The 20,346-nt window shown below is 46.6% G+C and overlaps 1 protein-coding gene across 1 annotated transcript in view; it reads right to left on the bottom strand.

The window, feature by feature from the left end:
- Window positions 1-20,346, bottom strand: part of LOC306859435 (neural cell adhesion molecule L1.1-like) — a gene marked incomplete at both ends in the record, with an annotated part of 43,180 nt that continues 22,834 nt past the window's right edge. Inside the window, 6 exons of the mRNA XM_079400453.1 lie at window positions 1-265; window positions 15,141-15,210; window positions 17,461-17,592; window positions 17,665-17,805; window positions 18,785-18,895; window positions 19,004-19,180. Of these exons, the coding sequence (XP_079256579.1) occupies window positions 1-265; window positions 15,141-15,210; window positions 17,461-17,592; window positions 17,665-17,805; window positions 18,785-18,895; window positions 19,004-19,180 (896 nt within the window). The remainder of the gene's footprint in view (window positions 266-15,140; window positions 15,211-17,460; window positions 17,593-17,664; window positions 17,806-18,784; window positions 18,896-19,003; window positions 19,181-20,346) is intronic.

Below are 20,346 nucleotides of genomic sequence, written 5' to 3' on the forward strand. Positions count from 1 at the left end.
TTAGTTTGGCCCCAGGAATCCTGTCACAGACGTGGGAAAGCTGAGGCTGGGCGGAGGCATGTTGGGATTGATGGGAGACGTGGCGCCCGAGCTGGCGTGAGTGCCGTGACCATTTGGATCTCTGCGTCCGCTGTACTGGCCGATGAAGGAGCCGTCCTCGTTAAACTGGATGTCGACACTGTCTCCGTAGTCGGCTAGACTGTCTTTGCTGCTGCGCTTGCTCTCGCAGATGGACTGCTGACTGATGGAGCACTTCTCCATATCACTGAAGGAGATACAGAGCAGATGCTTGGATTACAGCTGACCAGGAAATAAGAGCACAGTCACGACACAGTTAGAGAGAGAAAGCTGTTCTTACCTCTCCAGAGATCTGTGTGTGTGAGCGTGAGTATGAATGAAAGCAGAGACAAACAATAAGCTTTAGATGTTAGCAGGGTCAAAATTCACCCAAAATATTTTTCCCCCCTCTACATTATGTCATTACTTCCATTAAAATGAATTAGGATTGCTAGACAAGGGCTTAACAAACAAATTTTTGTGATAACCTCAAATTTGATCAAAATTGACATTTTTTACTTTTTTGCCGGTAGTTCAAAAATAGCCTGTGCGCATTCCAACTTGCCAGCAGGGGGTCTCACACACAGATACACACATACATACATATATTTACATTGGGGAAGTAGAGCCACATCCTAACTAAGGGGAGGTGACATATAGATACACTTATGCACATATGGACTGACCAAGGGACATTACTACATATACCGCTGCAGTAGTTCTTACCTAACCAGGGATGGAACAACTAACAGTGCAGGGGTGGACGTAAGAAAACTGTCCAGGGAAAGGCACAGGTTTACAAAAAAGGCAAAGGACTGCCCGAAGATAATCTCATGTAGGTGCCCCTAGCCTAGCACAAGGGTTGACTGAATGGTATGCAACACAATTACTAAGCCTGGAGTCAGGCTCCTCTGTTGAGCAGAGGGGAACTTTCTGGAAGAGCAGAAAAGCACCCTGTAGACAGCAATGGTGCCGCAAGCAAGACACCGAACCCGCCCTCCCATCTATTACCTGTTCATAGCCAACACACTGGAGGAAACCGGTTTAACCCAGAAACTGTAAAATCTCACAAAGGTGTTAGGTGTCACCCAGCCCGTAGCTCTACAAATGTTTGCCAGATTAGTGTCGTGCACCAATGCCCAGAAGAAAGCGACACTCCAAGTAGAATGAGCTTATACACCCAGGGGGCATGGCTCGCCCTACCTATGGTAAGCCAAGGTGATGGCGTCCATTAGCTAGTGTGTCAACCTCTGTTTGGAGAAAGCCTTTCCCTTCTGCTGACCTCCAAAGCAGACCAAGAACTTATTGAAGCTTCTGAACCTATGGGTGTGTTCCACGATGCGTACTTATAAAGCCCTGAATGGCTTAGCTCCTCAGTACTTGAGCGAGCTCTTATCACATTATAGTCCTCCACATCTGCTGCATTCTCAAAACTCTGGCCATTTGATAATACCTAGAATATTTGAATTTGAATTTGAATTTATATTTGAATTTGAATATCAAAATAGACTGCGGGCGGCAGATCCTTTTGCTATTTAGCACCCGAACTCTGGAACAATCTACCTAATACTGTTCGGGAGGCAGACACACTCTGTCAGATTAAATCTAGATTAAAGACACATTTCTTTAACCTGGTTTACACATAACACACTAATACACTTCTATTATTCAAATCCGTTAAAGGATTTTTAGGCTGCATTAATTAGATCAACCGGAACCGGGAACACTCCCCATAACACATGATGTACTTGTTACATCATAAGAAAAATGGCATCTATGCTAATATTTCTCTGTTTCTATTCTGTTTCTCAGTCTGTGTCCGGATCAGATGGTGGATCAGCGCCGGGAGATGATGTATGTGGCCCTGATTGTCGGCGGAGGCCGGCCACCTGGATGAGCCCCAGGGACATATCCCAAGTCACCGTAGCCACCCGATCCGGTCCGTATCCACATCAGATGGTGGATCAGCACCCAGAGACGACCTCTACAGCTCTGAATGTCAGCGGAGACCAGGACACCGAGATGAGCGCCAGAGACAGATCCCCAGTGAGGACCCGAACCACTGGAACCAGTTGAGCTCTTACAATCTGACTTTGCTGCAGTTGGAATTGAACTGCTGGTTCGTTTGGCCAGAGGAGAACTGCACCCCGACTGAGCCTGGTTTCTCCCAAGGTTTTTTCATCTATTCTGTCACCGATGGAGTTTTGGTTCCTTGCCGCTGTCGCCTCTGGCTTGCTTAGTTGGGGACACTTCATTTCCAGCGATATCGTCGACCTTATTGCAAAGACACTATTTAAACTGAACTGAGCTGGATGATGACATCACTGAATTCAATAATGAAATGTCTTTAACTGAAAATCTTTTTTTTAATCTTTTCATTTCACATTTTTGACACACTATTTTCCTTTTTTGATATTGTGCAGTTGCTTTGACACAATTTACATTGTTAAAAGCGCTATATAAATAAAGGTGACTTGACTGAAGTGTGAATGGGACACAGCAGTACAAGGCCTGGGTCTGTCCCCTCTAGGGGCAGCGCTTGCAAGTTCACCACCGGATCCTGGAAGGGAGTGGTGGGAACTCTGGGCACATATCCAGGCCAGGGTCTCAAAATCATGTGAGAATCAGCTGGCCCGAATTCAAAGCATATTTTGTCAATCGAAAATGCCTGCAGGTCCTTCACCCTCATGATGTAAGTAAAAATGATCAGAAGAGCTGTTTTAAGGGAAAAGAACATCAGCGGAGACCAGGACTACTAGATGAGCCCCAGAGACTGATTCACAGTGAATACCCTGTCTCCTAGACGGCCATCGGGACAAGACCTCGGGAACCAGATGAGTCCTTTACACAATCTAATTCTGCTGCAGCCTAGATTTAAACTGCTGATTTTGTCTGGCCAGAGGAGAATGACACTATTACGAAACACTATTTCCCCATCTAAATACTGTCAAGCTGATGTAAAGCTGCTTTGACACAGTTTGCATTGTTAAAGGGAAAGGAAAGGGAAGTGGTGTGCTCTGTGCAATTTGTGCTCTGCATTTAACCCATCCAAGTGTACATACAGTAGTGAATATACACCTGGAGCAGTGGGCAGCCAATGCTGCGGCGCCTAGGGAGCAGTTGGGGGTTCGGTGCCTTGCTCAAGGGTCTCACCTCAGTCGTGGTATTGAGGGAGGAGAGAGTGTTGGTTATTCACTCCCCCACCTACAATCCCTGCTGGACCTGAGACTCGAACCCACGACCTTCAGGTTACAAGTCCAGCTCTCTCTCCATTAGGCCACGACTGCCCGTAAGAGCACTATACAAATAATAATGACTTGACTTGACAAGATCTCGAGCAGCTCAAAAGGAGCCTTCTGTAGTCCAGCAAGGACGACAGAGAAATCAGAGAAAAAAGAGGGGATGAGGTGCAGTCTTGGATGATTTAACCTCATAGGCACCTCTCAGTAAACTGGCGATCAGGTTGTGCTTTCCGGAGGACCATTCAACCAGTGCGTCATGATCTGCTGCAATGACGACAACATACACGTTCAAGGTGGAAGGGGACAGCCTCCTCTCCAACCTTTCCTGCAGGAAAGAAAGCACCACACTGATTGGACATCTCTGCGGGGCTTCTTGGCGAGAATAACACCACTCAACAAACATACTCCACCTCAGCACATAAGCCTGCCTAGTAGTTGGGGCCCTGAGTGATAGTGTCAGTCACTGCCTGTGTTAAGACCCTTCAGTCTACCATGCCCCATACAGAAGCCACACGTGGAGGTTCCAGAGATCCAGAATCCCACTTCCTCAGGGGGATTCACCAGGGAGGTGCTGTTGCGAGGAGCATCAGGTGCAGATGGGCAAGTAAGTTGCAACCATCAAGACCTGCTCTTCATTATCCTTGATCTTTTTGCGCAGAGTCTCTGTAAGGAAGCTCACTGGAGAAAACACGCACTTGCCAGCTACATCTGTGCAGAGGGGGGCCTCAATCAGGGAAAAAAACAGCTGGTCAAGTCAAGTCACCTTTATTTATATAGCGCTTTTAACAATACAGATTGTGTCAATGCAGGTTTACAGTACTAAATAAGAAAATAGTGTGTTGATAATGCAAAAGAACAATAGTAAACACTCAAATTTTCAGTTAAAGTAAGTTCATCTTTGATTCAGTGTTGTCATTATCCAGCTCAGTTCAAATACTACCTGTACAATCAAGTCGACAGAATTGCTGGAAATTAAGTGGGCTGGGAGGATGTGAGAGTGCATTAGCTGCTTGATTGAGCTTCCCTAGGAAATGAATGGCATGCAGTGTGTAGTAATTTTAGAACTATTATTTTAATTTTAGCTCTTGGAAGCCGGGTCGTATTGATTAAATATTTATGATTAATTGATATTAATCAAAATGTCCAACTTATACCTTATTAACGATACCTCATTAACAACTTGTCCAGCAAGCATTAAAACCAGTATGTCTTAACAATTCAGATTATTCCCGTGGCCACAGTAATACAGAATTGGTTAGGTCATTTTTGAGCATAGGTAACTTTTAGCATAGGTAATTTTAGCATAGGTAACGCAATGCCCTGAGGAAGTTTCAAGTAGAGAACTTGTCTATCTTTGCTCTTAAATTACTTCAACCAGTTTCCAGCAGAATTATGGAGAATTGTTTGATTACTTGCTTTAAGTTGAGTTTGACAGCTGATCGGGTGTTTCCGTGCGGTCTCTGAGGGAACCTCCGACTGATTGACTGCTGATGTGTCATCATCTGACGAGTTTCAAGGAATGCCCTTCGGTGGTTGGTTGGCCTCTTTGTGGCGTGATGATGCTCGAAGTGCTTCCTTGAGATCCTTTCGCGTAGCTTCAGACTTTCAAGGGTTTCTTCAGAAGTTTGACTAAGTATTGATAGTTGTTCAATGCTCGGCCAGATGTTAATGGCTGGGAGAGCTTTGGCGCGACTCAATGAGACGAAGCCAAGGTTTTCAAACAGCGCACGAGCAAGCAGCAAGCAAAGCTGGGCGTCTGTCTTTAACGGGCTGATTTCAGTTCGCCCCTTTTGCTGTTTGATCCAATCACAAGTGTTTCTGTAGGGCGGAGCCCCGCCCCGCACGGCTCAGTTTTCCGTGCGTAAATTAAGAATATGTCCTAGCAGATCCCTATAAGTGTTTTAATCATACTTATTATGATGAGAAAAGTCTACTTTCATCCATACCAAATTATCGCTGACACAACTAGCTTTCATTCAAAATCAAACAACAGGTATTTGGCATACACAAAGTACATAGCTTAATTTTATATACTACATGGGTTAATGCATCGATTAACATGCTACCTTCTAAATAATCACACCAAGCATATGAAAGACATAAAATAAACACACAACCTCAATATATATTGTCTATATATATACAGGTGCTGGTCATAAAATTAGAATATCATGAAAAAGTTGATTTATTTCAGTAATACCATTCAAAAAGTGAAACTTGTATATTAGATTCATTCATTACACACAGACTGATATATTTCAAATGTTTATTTCCTTTAATTTTGATGATTATAACTGACAACTAATGAAAGTCCCAAATTCAGTATCTCAGAAAATTAGAATATTGTGAAAATTTTCAATATTGAAGACACCTGGTGCCACACTCTAATCAGCTAATGAACTCAAAACACCTGCAAAAGCCTTTAAATGGTCTCTAAGTGTAGTTCTGTAGGCTACACAATCATGGGGAAGACTGCTGACTTGACAGTTGTCCAAAAGACGACCATTGACACCTTGCACAAGGAGGGCAACACACAAAAGGTCATTGCTAAAGAGGCTGGCTGTTCACAGAGCTGTGTTCAAGCACATTAATAGAGAGGCGAAGGGAAGGACAAGATGTGGTAGAAAAAAGTGTACAAGCAATAGGGATAACCGCACCTTGGAGAGGATTGTGAAACAAAACCCATTCAAAAATGTGGGGGAGATTCACAAAGAGTGGACTGCAGCTGGAGTCAGTGCTTCAAGAACCACCACGCACAGACGTATGCAAGACATGGGTTTCAGCTGTCGCATTCCTTGTGTCAAGCCACTCTTGAACAAGAGACAGAAGCGTCTTGACTGGACTGCTGCTGAGTGGTCCAAAGTTATGTTCTCTGATGAAAGTCAATTTTGCATTTCCTTTGGAAATCAAGGTCCCAGAGTCTGGAGGAAGAGAGGAGAGGCACATAATCCACGTTGCTTGAGGTCCAGTGTAAAGTTTCCACAGTCATTGATGGTTTGGGGTGCCATGTCATCTGCTGGTGTTGGTCCATTGTGTTTTCTGAGATCCAAGGTCAACGCAGCTGTCTACCAGGAAGTTTTAGAGCACTTCATGCTTCCTGCTGCTGACCAACTTTAAGGAGATGCAGATTTCATTTTCCAACAGGACTTGGCACCTGCATAGACTGCCAAAGCTACCAGTACTTGGTTTAAGGACCATGGTATCCCTGTTCTTGATTGGCCAGCAAACCCGCCTGACCTTAACCCCATAGAAAACCTATGGGGTATTGGAAGATGCAATACGCCAGACCCAACAATTCAGAAGAGCTGAAGGCCACTATCAGAGCAACATGGGCTCTCATAACACCTGAGCAGTGCCACAGACTGATCGACTCCATGCCACGCCGCATTGCTGCAGTAATCCAGGCCAAAGGAGCCCCAACTAAATATTGAGTGCTGTACATGCTCATACTATTCATGTTCATACTTTTCAGTTGGCCAACATTTCTAAAAATCATTTTTTTTGCATTGGTCTTAATTGATATTCTAATTTTCTGAGATACTGAATTTGGGACTTTCATTAGTTGTCAGTTATAATCATCAAAATTAAAGGAAATAAACATTTGAAATATATCAGTCTGTGTGTAATGAATGAATCTAATATACAAGTTTCACTTTTTGAATGGTATTACTGAAATAAATCAACTTTTTCATGATATTCTAATTTTATGACCAGCACCTGTATATGTTGCTTTCGGTAGCAGCAACAATTATTATTTGTCTTTCGGAACACCCAAAAAGGTCAGATTTTCTTTGTTCTGCCAATAAGAAGAAAAGGCGCGTTTCTCTGCTGGGGAGAAACGGGAGGTCATGGGAATGTCACTCCGAATGTAGATCTGGTGATTTTCTTAGCTCGGACGTCTGTTGTAAAACCATCATCTTTGTTGATACCATCAATTAATTACTTGTTAAGCAGTCAGGAGGTCGTGTCCAGATCCAGAGGTCTTTGTCCTGTTTCTGGTTGAATTATGTTTAAGTGATAAGAAAGCCACAGTAAATTCCTATTCTGGAATACATCCAGATGTTGCCTCAAATTTATCCTGGTTTTTAGAGGTCTCCTGAGATAAGGAGATTTAGGGCAGGAAATCGGCCAGCCAGTCAAATGTAGATGCTGGGAGGGGAAGTCTTAACTCCTGCTAAGGAATATGCTGTCTTGAAATTATTTTGTGTGTGTCCTTCCCTACAAGGCATTACAAGTGATTTAAAAGGAGATGGCGAGCGAGTCATGACATGCTACAAGAGCATACTCCACCTTGATGGTTAAATCTCCTATGACAACTTTGCAGTGTTATCATCAAGGCTGAGAAAAGAACAAAACGCTGCAGACAACAGGAAAATGCCATTATCGCTGTTTTCCATGTTCCTGGAGTAAATGTTTACATGACTCTTAAAAAATGCCGGGTAGCTGGTGTTTCGCATGAGTTTGGCCAATCAGCATACACTGATACCTTCTATAGAACTGTTTTAGCTAATTTAGTTCCCCCAAACAGAGTTCCTAGAGCTAAATATATTTCCCTATCTGTCGGTCACTACGAGTTATGTCGTGACGACATTAGGGGATTTACTTGAGAGCCCCGACTGCCTCTGATAAGAGAAAACGCCAATGAAATTTGGCTAGTGGATTTTGCATACCTGAGCCACTCCCCGTGCATACGGGTATAAAAGGGCGACAGGTGCATCCACTCATCAGATTTTTGCTTCGGAGCCGAGTGGATGAGAAATCTTCAAAGCAGATCAGATCTCCACAAAGCCGTCTGCCTCGAAGTTTGTTCCTGGGTGGCGTTACGGTGCAGACAGCGGTGTCCCTGCAGCAGCGATTCCCCTGGGCACTTCACCTGAAAAAGCAAATTTCTAAAAACACTGGACGGTTCGCGTCTTTTTAAAGATGCCGTTCCGTCCGTGTTCTCTTGGTTGCTGTCCTCGGATGACGGTCACGAGCGCTGTCTTCAGTGTCTGGGCATCCAGCACGCTGAAGATGCGTTTGTGGATGAGTCATGCGCCTGTTGTGGGCGTATGAACATGGCAACGCTGCGATCTCGCCTTTCCTTTCTGAAAGGATTGGCACCCTCTGCCGCCACCCGTCCCGGTCTCTCTGGCTCGAGCAGAGGACCGCCGGCTGGCGCTCTGGGAGATCTGAGGGTGACGGTAAGAGCTTCTCCGCCGGGCACGTCCCCGCGGACCTCTTACTCCTCCCGCAGCGCTTGTTCCGTCCGGTTCCCGAGTGATTTCGCTGGTTCGCCTCACGGGGCCGCCAGCATTTCATTTGGTGCGCCGCCCGAGGATCAGATGTCGATCGCGGCATCGGGGGATGGGCTTTCGTCCTCTGAGGATGAACGATCGGCGGGGCTGCCCCCCTCGGGTGTTGTCGCCACTGCCGATCCGGACCCAGAGTTGACGGCCATGCTTGCCCGGGCAGCCGTGAGTATCGGGCTGGAGGTCAACAGACCGCCCAGTCCCGAGCCCTCGCGGCTGGATGATTGGTTCATCGGCGCAAAACGCGACCAGCGGCCGCACTTTGCCCCGGTGCCTTTCTTCCCGGAGGTGCATGAGGAGCTGACGAAGTCGTGGACGGCCCCTTTCTCAGCCAGAAGCCGCTCGTCTCCCTCCTCCGTCCTCACTACCCTCGATGGCGGGGCGGCCAGGGGGTACGTGGATATTCCCCAGGTGGAGAGCGGTTGCGGTGCACCTGTGCCCGCAAAACGCCGCCACCTGGAGGAATCGACCGCGTCTCCCGTCCAAAGCCTGTAAGCTGACGGCCGCACTCGCCGCCAAGGCCTACAGCGCTGCGGGCCAGGCCGCCTCTGCCCTGCATGCCATCCTGCAAGTTCACCAGGCCAAGGCACTAAAACAAATGCACGAGGGTAGTCCCGACCCGGGGTTGATGCAGGAGCTGCGCACGGCGACTGACTTCGCTCTCCGGGCGACGAAAGTCACGGCGCGGTCCCTCGGGAAGGCGATGTCCACGTTAGTGGTCCAAGAGCGCCATCTCTGGCTCAATCTGGCCGAGATGAAGGACGTCGACAAAGTACGCTTTCTCGACGCCTCCATCTCCCAGACGGGGCTATTTGGCGACACTGTCGAGGGTTTTGCCCAGCAATTCTCGGCAGTACAAAAGCAGACGGAGGCAATTCAGCACATCCTCCCTAAACGGCGGGATGCTCCAGCTGCCACCGCTGGCCCAAGGGCCAGGCCCCAGTCTGCTGGTCGCCGTGGGCGCCCTCCTGCGTCCTCCAGAGCTGATCCGCCCCGTGCTGAGTCGTCACCTAGGCCGGTGCGTCGAGCCTCTCGCAGGAGTGCGGCGCCCCCTGCGCCTCAGCCGGCCGCCAAGTCCTCCAGGAAGACGACAAAGCGGCCCTGACGCGCACAACCCGGAGATGGAGGAATTTGCTCTTTCCCAGGAGACGACGAGGCTAGCGTCGCTCCTTCCCCCGGAGGAGGGCCGGGTGGAGAATCCTGTGTTTTCTTTTCTTTCTGTTCCGCCACTGGCTCAAGGGCCAGTGGTACCCACATTGTCAAAGAAAGAGCAATTTCCCTTTCCTCCGGGTTCCCAGGTCTGCGGGCTGACAGTGTGTGACGCAATGCCTCCTCACTCTCACCCGGGACCCATATTGCCAGTGGCCAAGAGAGTGCGGTCTGGGGACGCGATGCCTCCCCGCGCACCTCTAGCCAGTCCCCCCGGGGACTTAGGGAGTTTTGTGGGGATGAGTCAGAACGCACTGCCTTCTGTTCCATCCAACCTTACTCCCCCTCGCTGCACCACTGCGGGCACGTCGATTGGGCCTTTGGTGCCGCTTGCACGGTATCTGGGGGCGTGGCTTGCGCTACCCAGCCCGTCTCGCTGGCTCATTCGCACAGTTCGACTCGGCTATGCGATTCAGTTCGCCAGGCGGCCGCCCAGGTTCAGCGGCATCCTCGAGACTTCGGTGGCAGTCCGAGATGCACCTGTCCTGCGCGAGGAGATTGCTGTCCTTCTGGCAAAGGGTGCAATCGAGCCGGTCCCTCCAGCCGAGATGAGGCAGGGGTTTTACAGCCCCTACTTCATCGTGCCCAAGAAAGGCGGTGGCCTTCGGCCAATCCTGGACCTGCGAGTCTTGAATCGGGCCCTACACAAGCTCCCGTTCAAGATGTTGACGCAGATGAGTTCACTCCGTGGATTGGTTTGCAGCGATCGACCTGAAGGACGCTTACTCTCATGTCTCGATTCGCCCTCGACACAGGCCGTTCCTACGGTTTGCGTTCGAGGGGCGGGCATGGCAGTACAGGGTCCTCCCCTTCGGGCTCTCCCTGTCTCCCCGTGCCTTCACGAAGGTGGCGGAGGGCGCCCTTGCCCCGTTACGGGAAGTGGGCGTCAGGATCCTCAACTATCTCGATGATTGGCTCATCCTGGCCCGATCGCGAGAACAGTTGGGTGGTCACGGGGACCTGGTGCTCCGGCACCTCAGCCAGTTGGGGCTTCGGGTCAACTGGGAAAAGAGCAAGCTCTCCCCTGTGCAGAGAATCTCTTTTCTCGGTGTGGAGTTAGACTCTGTGAGTATGATGGCACGTCTCTCGGAAGAGCGTGCCCAATCAGTGCTGAACTGCCTGAGTTCCTTCAGAGGCAGGACAGTGGTTCCGCTGAAACAGTTTCAGCAGCTCCTGGGGCATATGGCATCCGTAGCCGCAGTCACGCCGCTCGGGTTGCTTCATATGAGACCACTTCAGCACTGGTTACACTCACGGGTCCCGAGATGGGCATGGCGCCGCGGGACACGTCGTGTCACCATCACGCTATCGTGTCGCCGCTCTTTCAGCCCCTGGTCGGACCTTGCCTTCCTACGGGCCGGGGTGCCCTTAGGACAAGTGTCCCGGCATGTTGTTGTCACAACAGATGCCTCCAGCATGGGCTGGGGCGCTACATGCAACGGGCAGGCAGCCTCGGGGCTCTGGATGGGGCCTCGACTGCTTTGGCACATCAACTGCCTAGAGCTGTTGGCAGTGCATCTGGCCTTAAAGCAGTTCCGGCCACTGCTCCTAGGCCAGCACGTGTTGGTCCGCACGGACAACACTGCGGCTGTTTCGTACATCAACCGGCAGGGAGGTCTACGATCACGCCGCATGTCACAGCTCGCCCGCCATCTCCTCCTCTGGAGTCAGTCACAGCTCAAATCGCTGCGCGCCGTCCACATTCCGGGGGAGCTCACGTCCCCGGAGAATGGCGACTCCATCCCGAGACGATCCGGCTGATTTGGAGTCGATTCGGGGAAGCTCAGGTAGACCTGTTTGCTTCCCGCAAGTCCTCCCACTGCCAGCTGTATTTCTCCCTGGCCGAGGCCCCCCCCGGCACGGACGCACTGGCACACAGCTGGCCTCGGGCTCTGCGCAAGTATGCGTTTCCCCCAGTGAGCCTGATCGCACAGACACTGTGCAAGGTCAGGGAGGACGAGGAGCAGGTCTTGTTGGTTGCGCCATATTGGCCCACCCGGACCTGATTTCCGGAACTCACCCTCCTCGCGACAGCCCCTCCCTGGCGCATCCCTCTGAGGAAGGACCTTCTTTCTCAGGGGCTCGGCACCATACGGCACCCGCGTCCAGGTCTGTGGAACCGCCATGTGCGGCTCCTGGATGGGACGCGGCAGACTTGAGTGGCCTGCCACAGGCTGAAGTGGAGTCTGTTCGCGGACTGGTGTTCTTCTCGGCGGGAGGACCCCCGAAGATGCACGATTGGAGTGGTGCTTTCTTTCCTGCAAGAGAGGTTGGAGCGCGGGCTGTCGCCCTCCACCTTGAAAGTGTACGTGGCTGCTATTGCGGCCCATCACGATGCAGTGGACGGCCGGTCCCTGGGGAAGCACGATCTCATCGTGAGGTTCCTGAGGGGTGCCAGGAGGTTAATCCTCCTAGGCCACCCCTGATGCCCTCCTGGGATCTCTCTATTGTCCTGGCTGGACTTCAGAGGGGTCCCTTTGAGCCGCTGGACTCAGTCGAGCTGAAATTCCTGTCGGCCAAGACAGCGCTCCTGACCGTGCTCACTTCCATCAAGAGGGTCGGGGACCTTCAAGCATTTTCGGTAAGCGAAGAGTGCCTTGTGTTTGGGCCGGCCTACTCTCACGTTGTCCTGAGACCCCGGCCTGGATACGTGCCTAAGGTTCCCACCACGCCTTTCCGCGATCAGGTGGTGAACCTGCAAGCACTGCCCTCGGAGGAGGCAGACCCAGCCTTGGCGTTGCTGTGTCCCGTAAGAGCGCTGCGCATATACGTGGACCGCACCCGGAGCTTCAGAAGCTCTGAGCAGCTCTTTGTCTGCCACGGAGGTCAGCAGAAAGGGAAGGCTGTCTCCAAGCAGAGGTTGGCCCACTGGATAGTGGATGCCATCGCCTTGACGTACCAATCCCAAGGCGAGCCGTGCCCCCTCGGGGTGAGGGCTCACTCCACACGGAATGTTGCCTCCTCCTATGCGCTGGCGCACGGCGCCTCTTTGGCAGACATCTGTAGAGCTGCGGGCTGGGCGACACCGAACACCTTCGCGAGATTTTACAGTCTCCGCGTTGAGCCAGTCTCTTCCCGTGTGTTGGGTAACAGGTAAGTGGCGGGAAGAGTTGGCCGGTGTCACGCTTGCTGCGCCATTCCCCCTTACCCGGGGATACGAGCGCCTATTCTCTCCTCCAGTTAGTTCCCCGGACGGCGAACCCTGGCGGAGTTCCTCCAGCACCCCCGGCAGTCAGGCTGGGCGGAGCAGTCTGACGCCAGGCCCAGTACCGGTGTTAGCTTGCCCGGGTCTCCGGTCAGCCCCTGTACTCGGCTAGGTGCCCGTGTGGCCTGATTCCCTTCGGGTGATCCCACATGTGTATTCATCCACGGTACGGTTTCCCTCACGGTAAACCCGTGTCTTCCCTTTGACAGAGCTCTGTCAGACCCTGCTGGCAGCCTTCCTCCCTTCTCCTAGGTAGGATCTGCCCCAGGGTCCAGGCGTATGTAGCACTGCCCCAGGCTTGGGCCAGTCCATACCAGTGTCTCCACACGTTACCTCCCTTCGGGCAGGGTGTGGCCTCCGTAGCGCCCTTCTCCGGAAGGCTCGCTTCCCCGTCGTTACTGCCGGGCTGTAACAACAAACAGGAAAGACTTGAAGCAGTCTTTCATAGGAGGTCGAAATCCCTTCCGATTTCTGGGGAAAGGAACAGTGGCTTGGCTATCTCCAGCAGCAATGTACTCAGTGGTCCCTGCGGGCGCCAAGGTTAGCGAATTTGCGCTGGGGCGACGGGAAGGTTGCGACCTTCGCATCGCATTTGTCTGTCACACGCTAGCTTGTCAACATCTGCATGCCACAAGGTCGTGACGGGGTTCAGGTTGTGGCGCTTTCCATAGACCCCTAATGTCGTCACGACATAACTCGTAGTGACCGACAGATAGGGAACGTCTCGGTTACGTACGTAACCCTCGTTCCCTGATGGAGGGAACGGAGACGTTATGTCCCCATGCCACAATCTTGAACCATCGCTGGGCAGTTCTTCTCTGGCCAAACGAAACAGCAGTTCAACTCTACTGCAGCAAAGTCAGATTTTGTGACTGTGTCTCCCTCTCTCACACACGAGAGCACACACACACAAACAAACACACACACACACACACAAGCCGCGATTAAGATAGCTGACTCCACAGTGATATGTGACCCTTTCTCTCTCTCCCTCTCTCACACGCGCGCGCTCACACACACACACACACACACACGATGTGCAACTCCGCATTTGAACAGTCAATAGCAAATACTTAAATAAATACAGAATTACCTCGTCTCCTAGGGTCACGAAAAGGTTGTCCATAAAATGCGTTGCTGTTCTGTTGTAAGTACTCTTAATGATTCCTAAATGCATCTACTTTCGGAAGGTCAAATAAAGTGCTTTTGCTATCGCATAGAAACACACAGTCCCTGCGTCCCAATGTGCATACTATTAACCCTATCTGCCCTAATAATATTTATAATATTCTAAATAGTTTGTCAGTTCTAAAAATAATCTTATGCCAAATATGTGGCATAAGATTATTGAAAATGCATGTGTGTTACATTACTGTGTTTTCATGTAGCTCAAATAGTAGAGCATGGCGCTAGCAATGCCAAGGTCATGGGTTCGATTCCCAGGGAAAGCAAGAACTGATAAAAAAAAAAAAATGTCAAAACTGTAACTTGAATGCAATGTAAGTTGCTTTGGATAAAAGCGTCTGCTAAATGCATAAATGTAAATGTACTGCATGACTAATAACTAAAATGTAACTAATCATACGTCTTTACTTAGTATTTAAAGCAGCACATTACGCTATGCATTAAAAAGTGTGCACGCATGGCACACACACACACACTCTCTCTCTCACACACACTCTCTCTCACACACACACACACACACACACACACACTCTCTCTCTCTCTCACACACACACACACACACACACACACACAAGTGCATACATAGAGAGAAAGAGTGAATATACATAGGCATATGTACCATGTCAATCAACCTGTCAATCAAAATTCCAAATAAAGTTATATTTTATAAGAATATTTTAGACACAATAATGTCTATTTTATGAAATAATACATAATATAAAAATCTATTGTATCTATTATATAATGTTATATGGTATAAAAATATATATTATATCTAATAAAATCTCTCCAGAAATTCTACGTCACTCTCCAGGCCACTGACAGGTTCTGTGAGATTAAACTCTTCATGTTAGATGCCCCGTGTTACATAATAATGATCACCACAAAAGGGAAATGTCATAGCTACTTGTGTAAATAAATACACAATAATGTGACATAAACTGCACTTACTTGTACTCTCCAAACTCTCCATCTTTCATTGTGCGGGCCCCATTGACCTGATCCTCCTCTTTTTCTTTCACTGAAATACAAAAAATAAAAATAAAAATTACTTTAACAAATTGCCAAATAGACTATTCGTATTTAAAATTCCGTACATACCTTTGGTAAGGAGTTGAGTGGGCTCTCCCGAGGAAGAGAAATAGCTTGATTGATATATATATATATATATATATATATATATATATATATATATATATATATATATATATATATATATACTATATACACACACACACACACACAGTATTGTGTGGAGGCATTTTTCAGTATGGTGTAGTGCAGTGGTTCTTTCTCAATTCTAGTCCTGGGGTACCACTGCTCTGGATCTCCATCCTAATGAGCTGATGATCTGAATCAGGTGAATTAAATAAGAAAGACATACAAAATGTGCAGAACAGTGGTGCCCCAGGACCAGAATTGAGAACCACTGGTGCAGCGGATATTAACATTTTTATATCATCAGCAACTGATGCAGCGTTGAGTTCCCATACAAACGTCAAGGGGTTATGTACCCTGGTTCCCAGAGAAGAGAACCATATGCTGTGTTGAGTTGCCATACTACATGTCTGCATCTCTTTCTTCAGACAAATTGAACTCGATGGTGTCGAGTGTGCTTTTATAGTCACGTCAGTGCGCTGAGTAATGTCACATGACTGCCTTGGCCAACAGAATTGGAGTGTTTTTACAAGCGTTTCAGACACGGTGCATACTGAAAGTGTTCCCGTAATGCATATATTGCAAAAGTTAAACTACCAATAGCAAATTCTGACCATAGTACATTGCAGCTTATTCCTCTACTGTAATTTGCTGAAGTCAAGCAAGCTTGTAACCAAGGTGGTGAGACTTTGGTCTCCTGAGAATGCGGAGATATTGAAAGCCTGTTTTCTCTGTGCTCACTGGGAAGCACTGTAACATCCAAGCATTGACAGGGATAATAAAATCAGGTCTGCGTAAGTCAAGTTCTGTGTAGATTCTGTGATACCAGTTAAACAGGTCAAACATGTTCCAAACAACAAGCCTTATATCACAAAGGAGATTAATGAGTGTAAACACACACTCACACACACACACACTTGGCTTTGAATAGAAGGACCCTGAACCTATGAAATAAATGGTCGCAAAGTAGCTTAATAACAAAATAAGAGAAACACATAAGCATTATAGAGTTTTAATCGATATTGATAAAAAAAAAAGTTGTGGTCTAAGGGAAGGTGTATAACTATTATAATACCTAAAAGGAAAAATATGGGCTTAATGAGCTTGATTTTTACAGTGTAGGTCCTGTGATTATAGTGATGTTCTGGGAGCTGTTATGATTCTGTACTCAAGCTGCCAATAATGCTGGCTGATGTTATTAAGGTTTTAAAAAGATCTAGACACTAAAAAAAGGTGTCTGGTCTGGATGGTCTTTCTGCATTTTATCCTGAAAACATTTGCAGAGGAATTAGCCCCTGCACGGGTGGACATTTTCCAGAGGACTGTCGCTTCACATATCATTCCAGATATTTGAAAACAAAATCTATTATTATACCAGCTCAAGTCCTGAGGTGTATAATGACTCCTTAATACCCTTAACCTGTAATGTGATGCCATGTTTGGAGTGGATCATGCTGTGGAAGCTTAAAGAAGAGGTTAAGAACCATCTTGATCCCTATCAGAACAAAAGGGGCACTAATGATGCTATACTGACTATGCTGCATCATGTTGTAAAACATCTGGAGGATCCTAAAGGCCAGGTTTTTCTTCCTTGATCTGAGCTCTGCTTTCAATACCATACAGCCACACCTTATGCTCTCCAAACTTAACATCTTGGCTGTCAATCCAAACAGTATCAAATAGTTCCATTTGTTTCTTACCGGTAGGACTCAACAAGTTCAAGCGAAGCAGACTCTTGCCAAGTGCAGGTCCATTAGTATTGGTGTTCCCCAAGGGTATGTATGTTCACCACTGTTATTTACACTATACACTAATGAGTATAGGAGTCTCCATCCTGGGAATATTTTTGTAAAAATTTCAAATGATACTGCCATTCTTGGTCTTCTGTATGAGGACAGGGACTGCTACAGAGATTTCCAGTTTCATTGCATGTAGTAAAGAACACAGTCTTGTAATTAATGATACTACTACCTTCATCTGGTTGATGTTTTCACACCCAGGGTTTAACTACGACCGGGACTAAGTCAAAACCATCAGACCACAGAAGGCTGCTATCACCAAGAACGAGAGGCACACAGTTTCAGCAAACTGTGGGAGGTGCTTTGTGTGTTACCTGAATACTTTCCTCCCTTGCTCTTCTTGATGTAGCACAGAATGAGCAGCACCAGCAGCAGCAGAACCATGGCGCTGATGAGTCCGATGAACCAGCCCTGAGTCGCAAAGCTGCTGGGCAACTCACGCAGCTCTGAGAAAGAGACAACACGTGAAAGTATGGAATAAATAAAACAATCCAGAGATGGTTGTTACTAGCCTGTACCTGGTCCAGCCGTTTTGAATTCCCAGGAGTTGTTTCCGGGCAGGATCCGTAGGTGGTACTGAACGCCCGGCGTCAGACCCTGCAGCTGATAGAACGCCTGCGAGGAGTTGACCTTCTCCGACTCTTCCCATTCACCACCCACTAACATACACACAAACAACATCATCATTGATGAGTTCAGCCTGAATAGCATACATTTATTTCAGGTTTTCTCATGGGGGGACATTTGGGCAAAACCTGTACCTCCAACCCACACAAATTAGTACTGATCAGTACACCTACAACGTAACATTGATCATACCAATACATTTAGCCAAATGACTTAGTCCCACCTAGATTCCATTTTTCATTAAAAAGCTTTCATTTTACATATTTTACTGACCAATTGGAATCCCGCTATGTGAGCCTATGAGCATAGTGGCCAAAAAAATCAAACATGTTGCATTATATCTAACTATAATATCAACATAAAACTTGCTTAAAATCTCTACATTTCAATGCAAAAGAATTATACGTTCCAATTTTAGAAATGAAGATTCCCCTATTTTTGCTCCATCCTATGACATCGAATGGTGTGCCTAATTTGGCCCAGATACCCTGGTTTGGGCATCTTTGCTTTAGAGGATACACATTTATTTGTGACCCTGGAGCACAAAAGCAGTCATGAGTAGCACAGATATTTTTCTCAGTATTTAGATTTTTTTTGCACCCTCAGATTCCAGATTTTCAAATAAATCTATCTCAGGCAAATACTGTCCTATCCTAACAAACCATACATCAATGGAAATCTGATTAATTCAGCTTTCAGATGGTGCATACAATCAATTAAATTCAATTAAAAAATGACCCTCATGACAGTTTTTTATGGTCCAGGGTCACATATAGCTCTTTATATATACATATGCTGTATTTAGTTTTTAGATGCATTTTAGAGTTCATCCGAACATGAACAAAATATACTCTAGCAATAAATAAAAATTATGATTACAGACTTTCATCGCTAATGTTTGATGATGGCGATGAACAACATCAATGATGATAATATGACAGAGGGAAAATGAACTATATTTCATTCCTTAAGGGTTCAGGAAAAGTAGATCAAAGTTGATCAGACTCTCACCACTTTTTTTCAGGTAAAGGAAGCTAAAGGCAATGTTACGTCTTTCTCCTGGCACCCAACTGACGTTAACCGATGTTTGTCCAGCTACGATGTTGATTGCAGATGGTGGTTCTGCAGAGGGAACAGGTAGATAATGCAACATTGTAGATCAGAAAAGGTTACATTGTGTCCTGTAATACACTAAACTGAGAATGCTGGAATTTGACTGTGAATTTTCACCTCCATCCAACAAGGTGGCACCCTCCATTTCTATAGGCTCACCATCACCAGCAGCAGTGAGTGCTCTGAGTTTGAAGTGGTATTGGATCTGAGGATTCAGACCCTTCAGTGTGAACTCAGTTTCAAGGGGGAGGTTGATGGATTCCACCAGTTGTGCGCTCGAAATTCCAGGCACAGCTAAGCAGAGGACAGAACAGAAACCCATCAGAATTAATAAGACTTCACATATAATAAAACTGATAACTTGTTCTTAAATACATTAAAAATCACTGATAGGCAGTGTTGGGGATAATACATTACAAGTAACATGAGTTACGTAATCAGATTTTTTTTTTCAAGTAATTAGTAAAGTAATGCATTACTTTTTAATTTACAAGAAAATATCGGAGTTACTTTTTCAAATAATAATGCAAGATACTTTGTTTTCCCATGTATTGACTAGCAACTAGTTGAGAGAAATGGGGAGTAAGTGCAGAGGCGGTGTGTGCGCTGTGTGAACATGATGTTACTGTAATTATAGACCAAATGTCAACATGCATTAATCTCACTGCACAAAAACAGATGAATAAAAAAGAAAAAAACATTGCAAACTCAAAATATGATGCAAACCTGCAATAAATATGTTAAATACCACAAATATCCTTTGTGTTTAATCACATTTTATTAACCAGCGTTTTTGCTGCTGACCTTCGATCATCCAATTCAACCATACTAATAAGCAAAAATTACTTTAGATAAACTAAAATTTGAGCTTAATTTTTTATTGCTGAAGAATGTTGAACTCCTGTGTTCTACTGTACAGACGTAAATTTAGTTTTCCTTCAGCCTGAGCCTTATTCATTTCAGTCTTGGTGTAAAAGTGCTTTTACGTTTGCCAAAAATACAACTTTTTATATTAAAAACAAACAAGCAAGCCCCTAGGTTTAAAAAGTAACGCATAAGTAACAACAAATGTAGCGCAAAAGTAACAACACAATTCTTTCTATAAAAAAGTAACTAACGTAATTAGTTACTTTTTTACGGAGTAATGCATTATTTTAATGCATTACTATTAAAAGTAACTTTCCCTAACACTGCTGATAGGCAGATATAAGCATACAGTGGGGAAAATAATTGTTTGATCCCCTGCTGATTTTGTAAGTTTGCCCGCTTAAAAAAATAAGGGTTTATCATTTTTATGGTAGGTTTATTTGAACTGATAGAGAGAGAATATCAAACAAAAAAATCCAGAAAAAAACAGCATACAAATGTTAAAAAAGATTTACATTTTAGTAAGTCAAATAAGTATTTGACCCCCAAGCAAAACATGACTTAGTTTCAATTAAATGTATTTATTTATTAGT

This window comes from Barbus barbus (genome assembly GCF_936440315.1).
Source record: "Barbus barbus genome assembly, chromosome: 40".
NCBI classification, from domain to species: domain Eukaryota; kingdom Metazoa; phylum Chordata; class Actinopteri; order Cypriniformes; family Cyprinidae; genus Barbus; species Barbus barbus.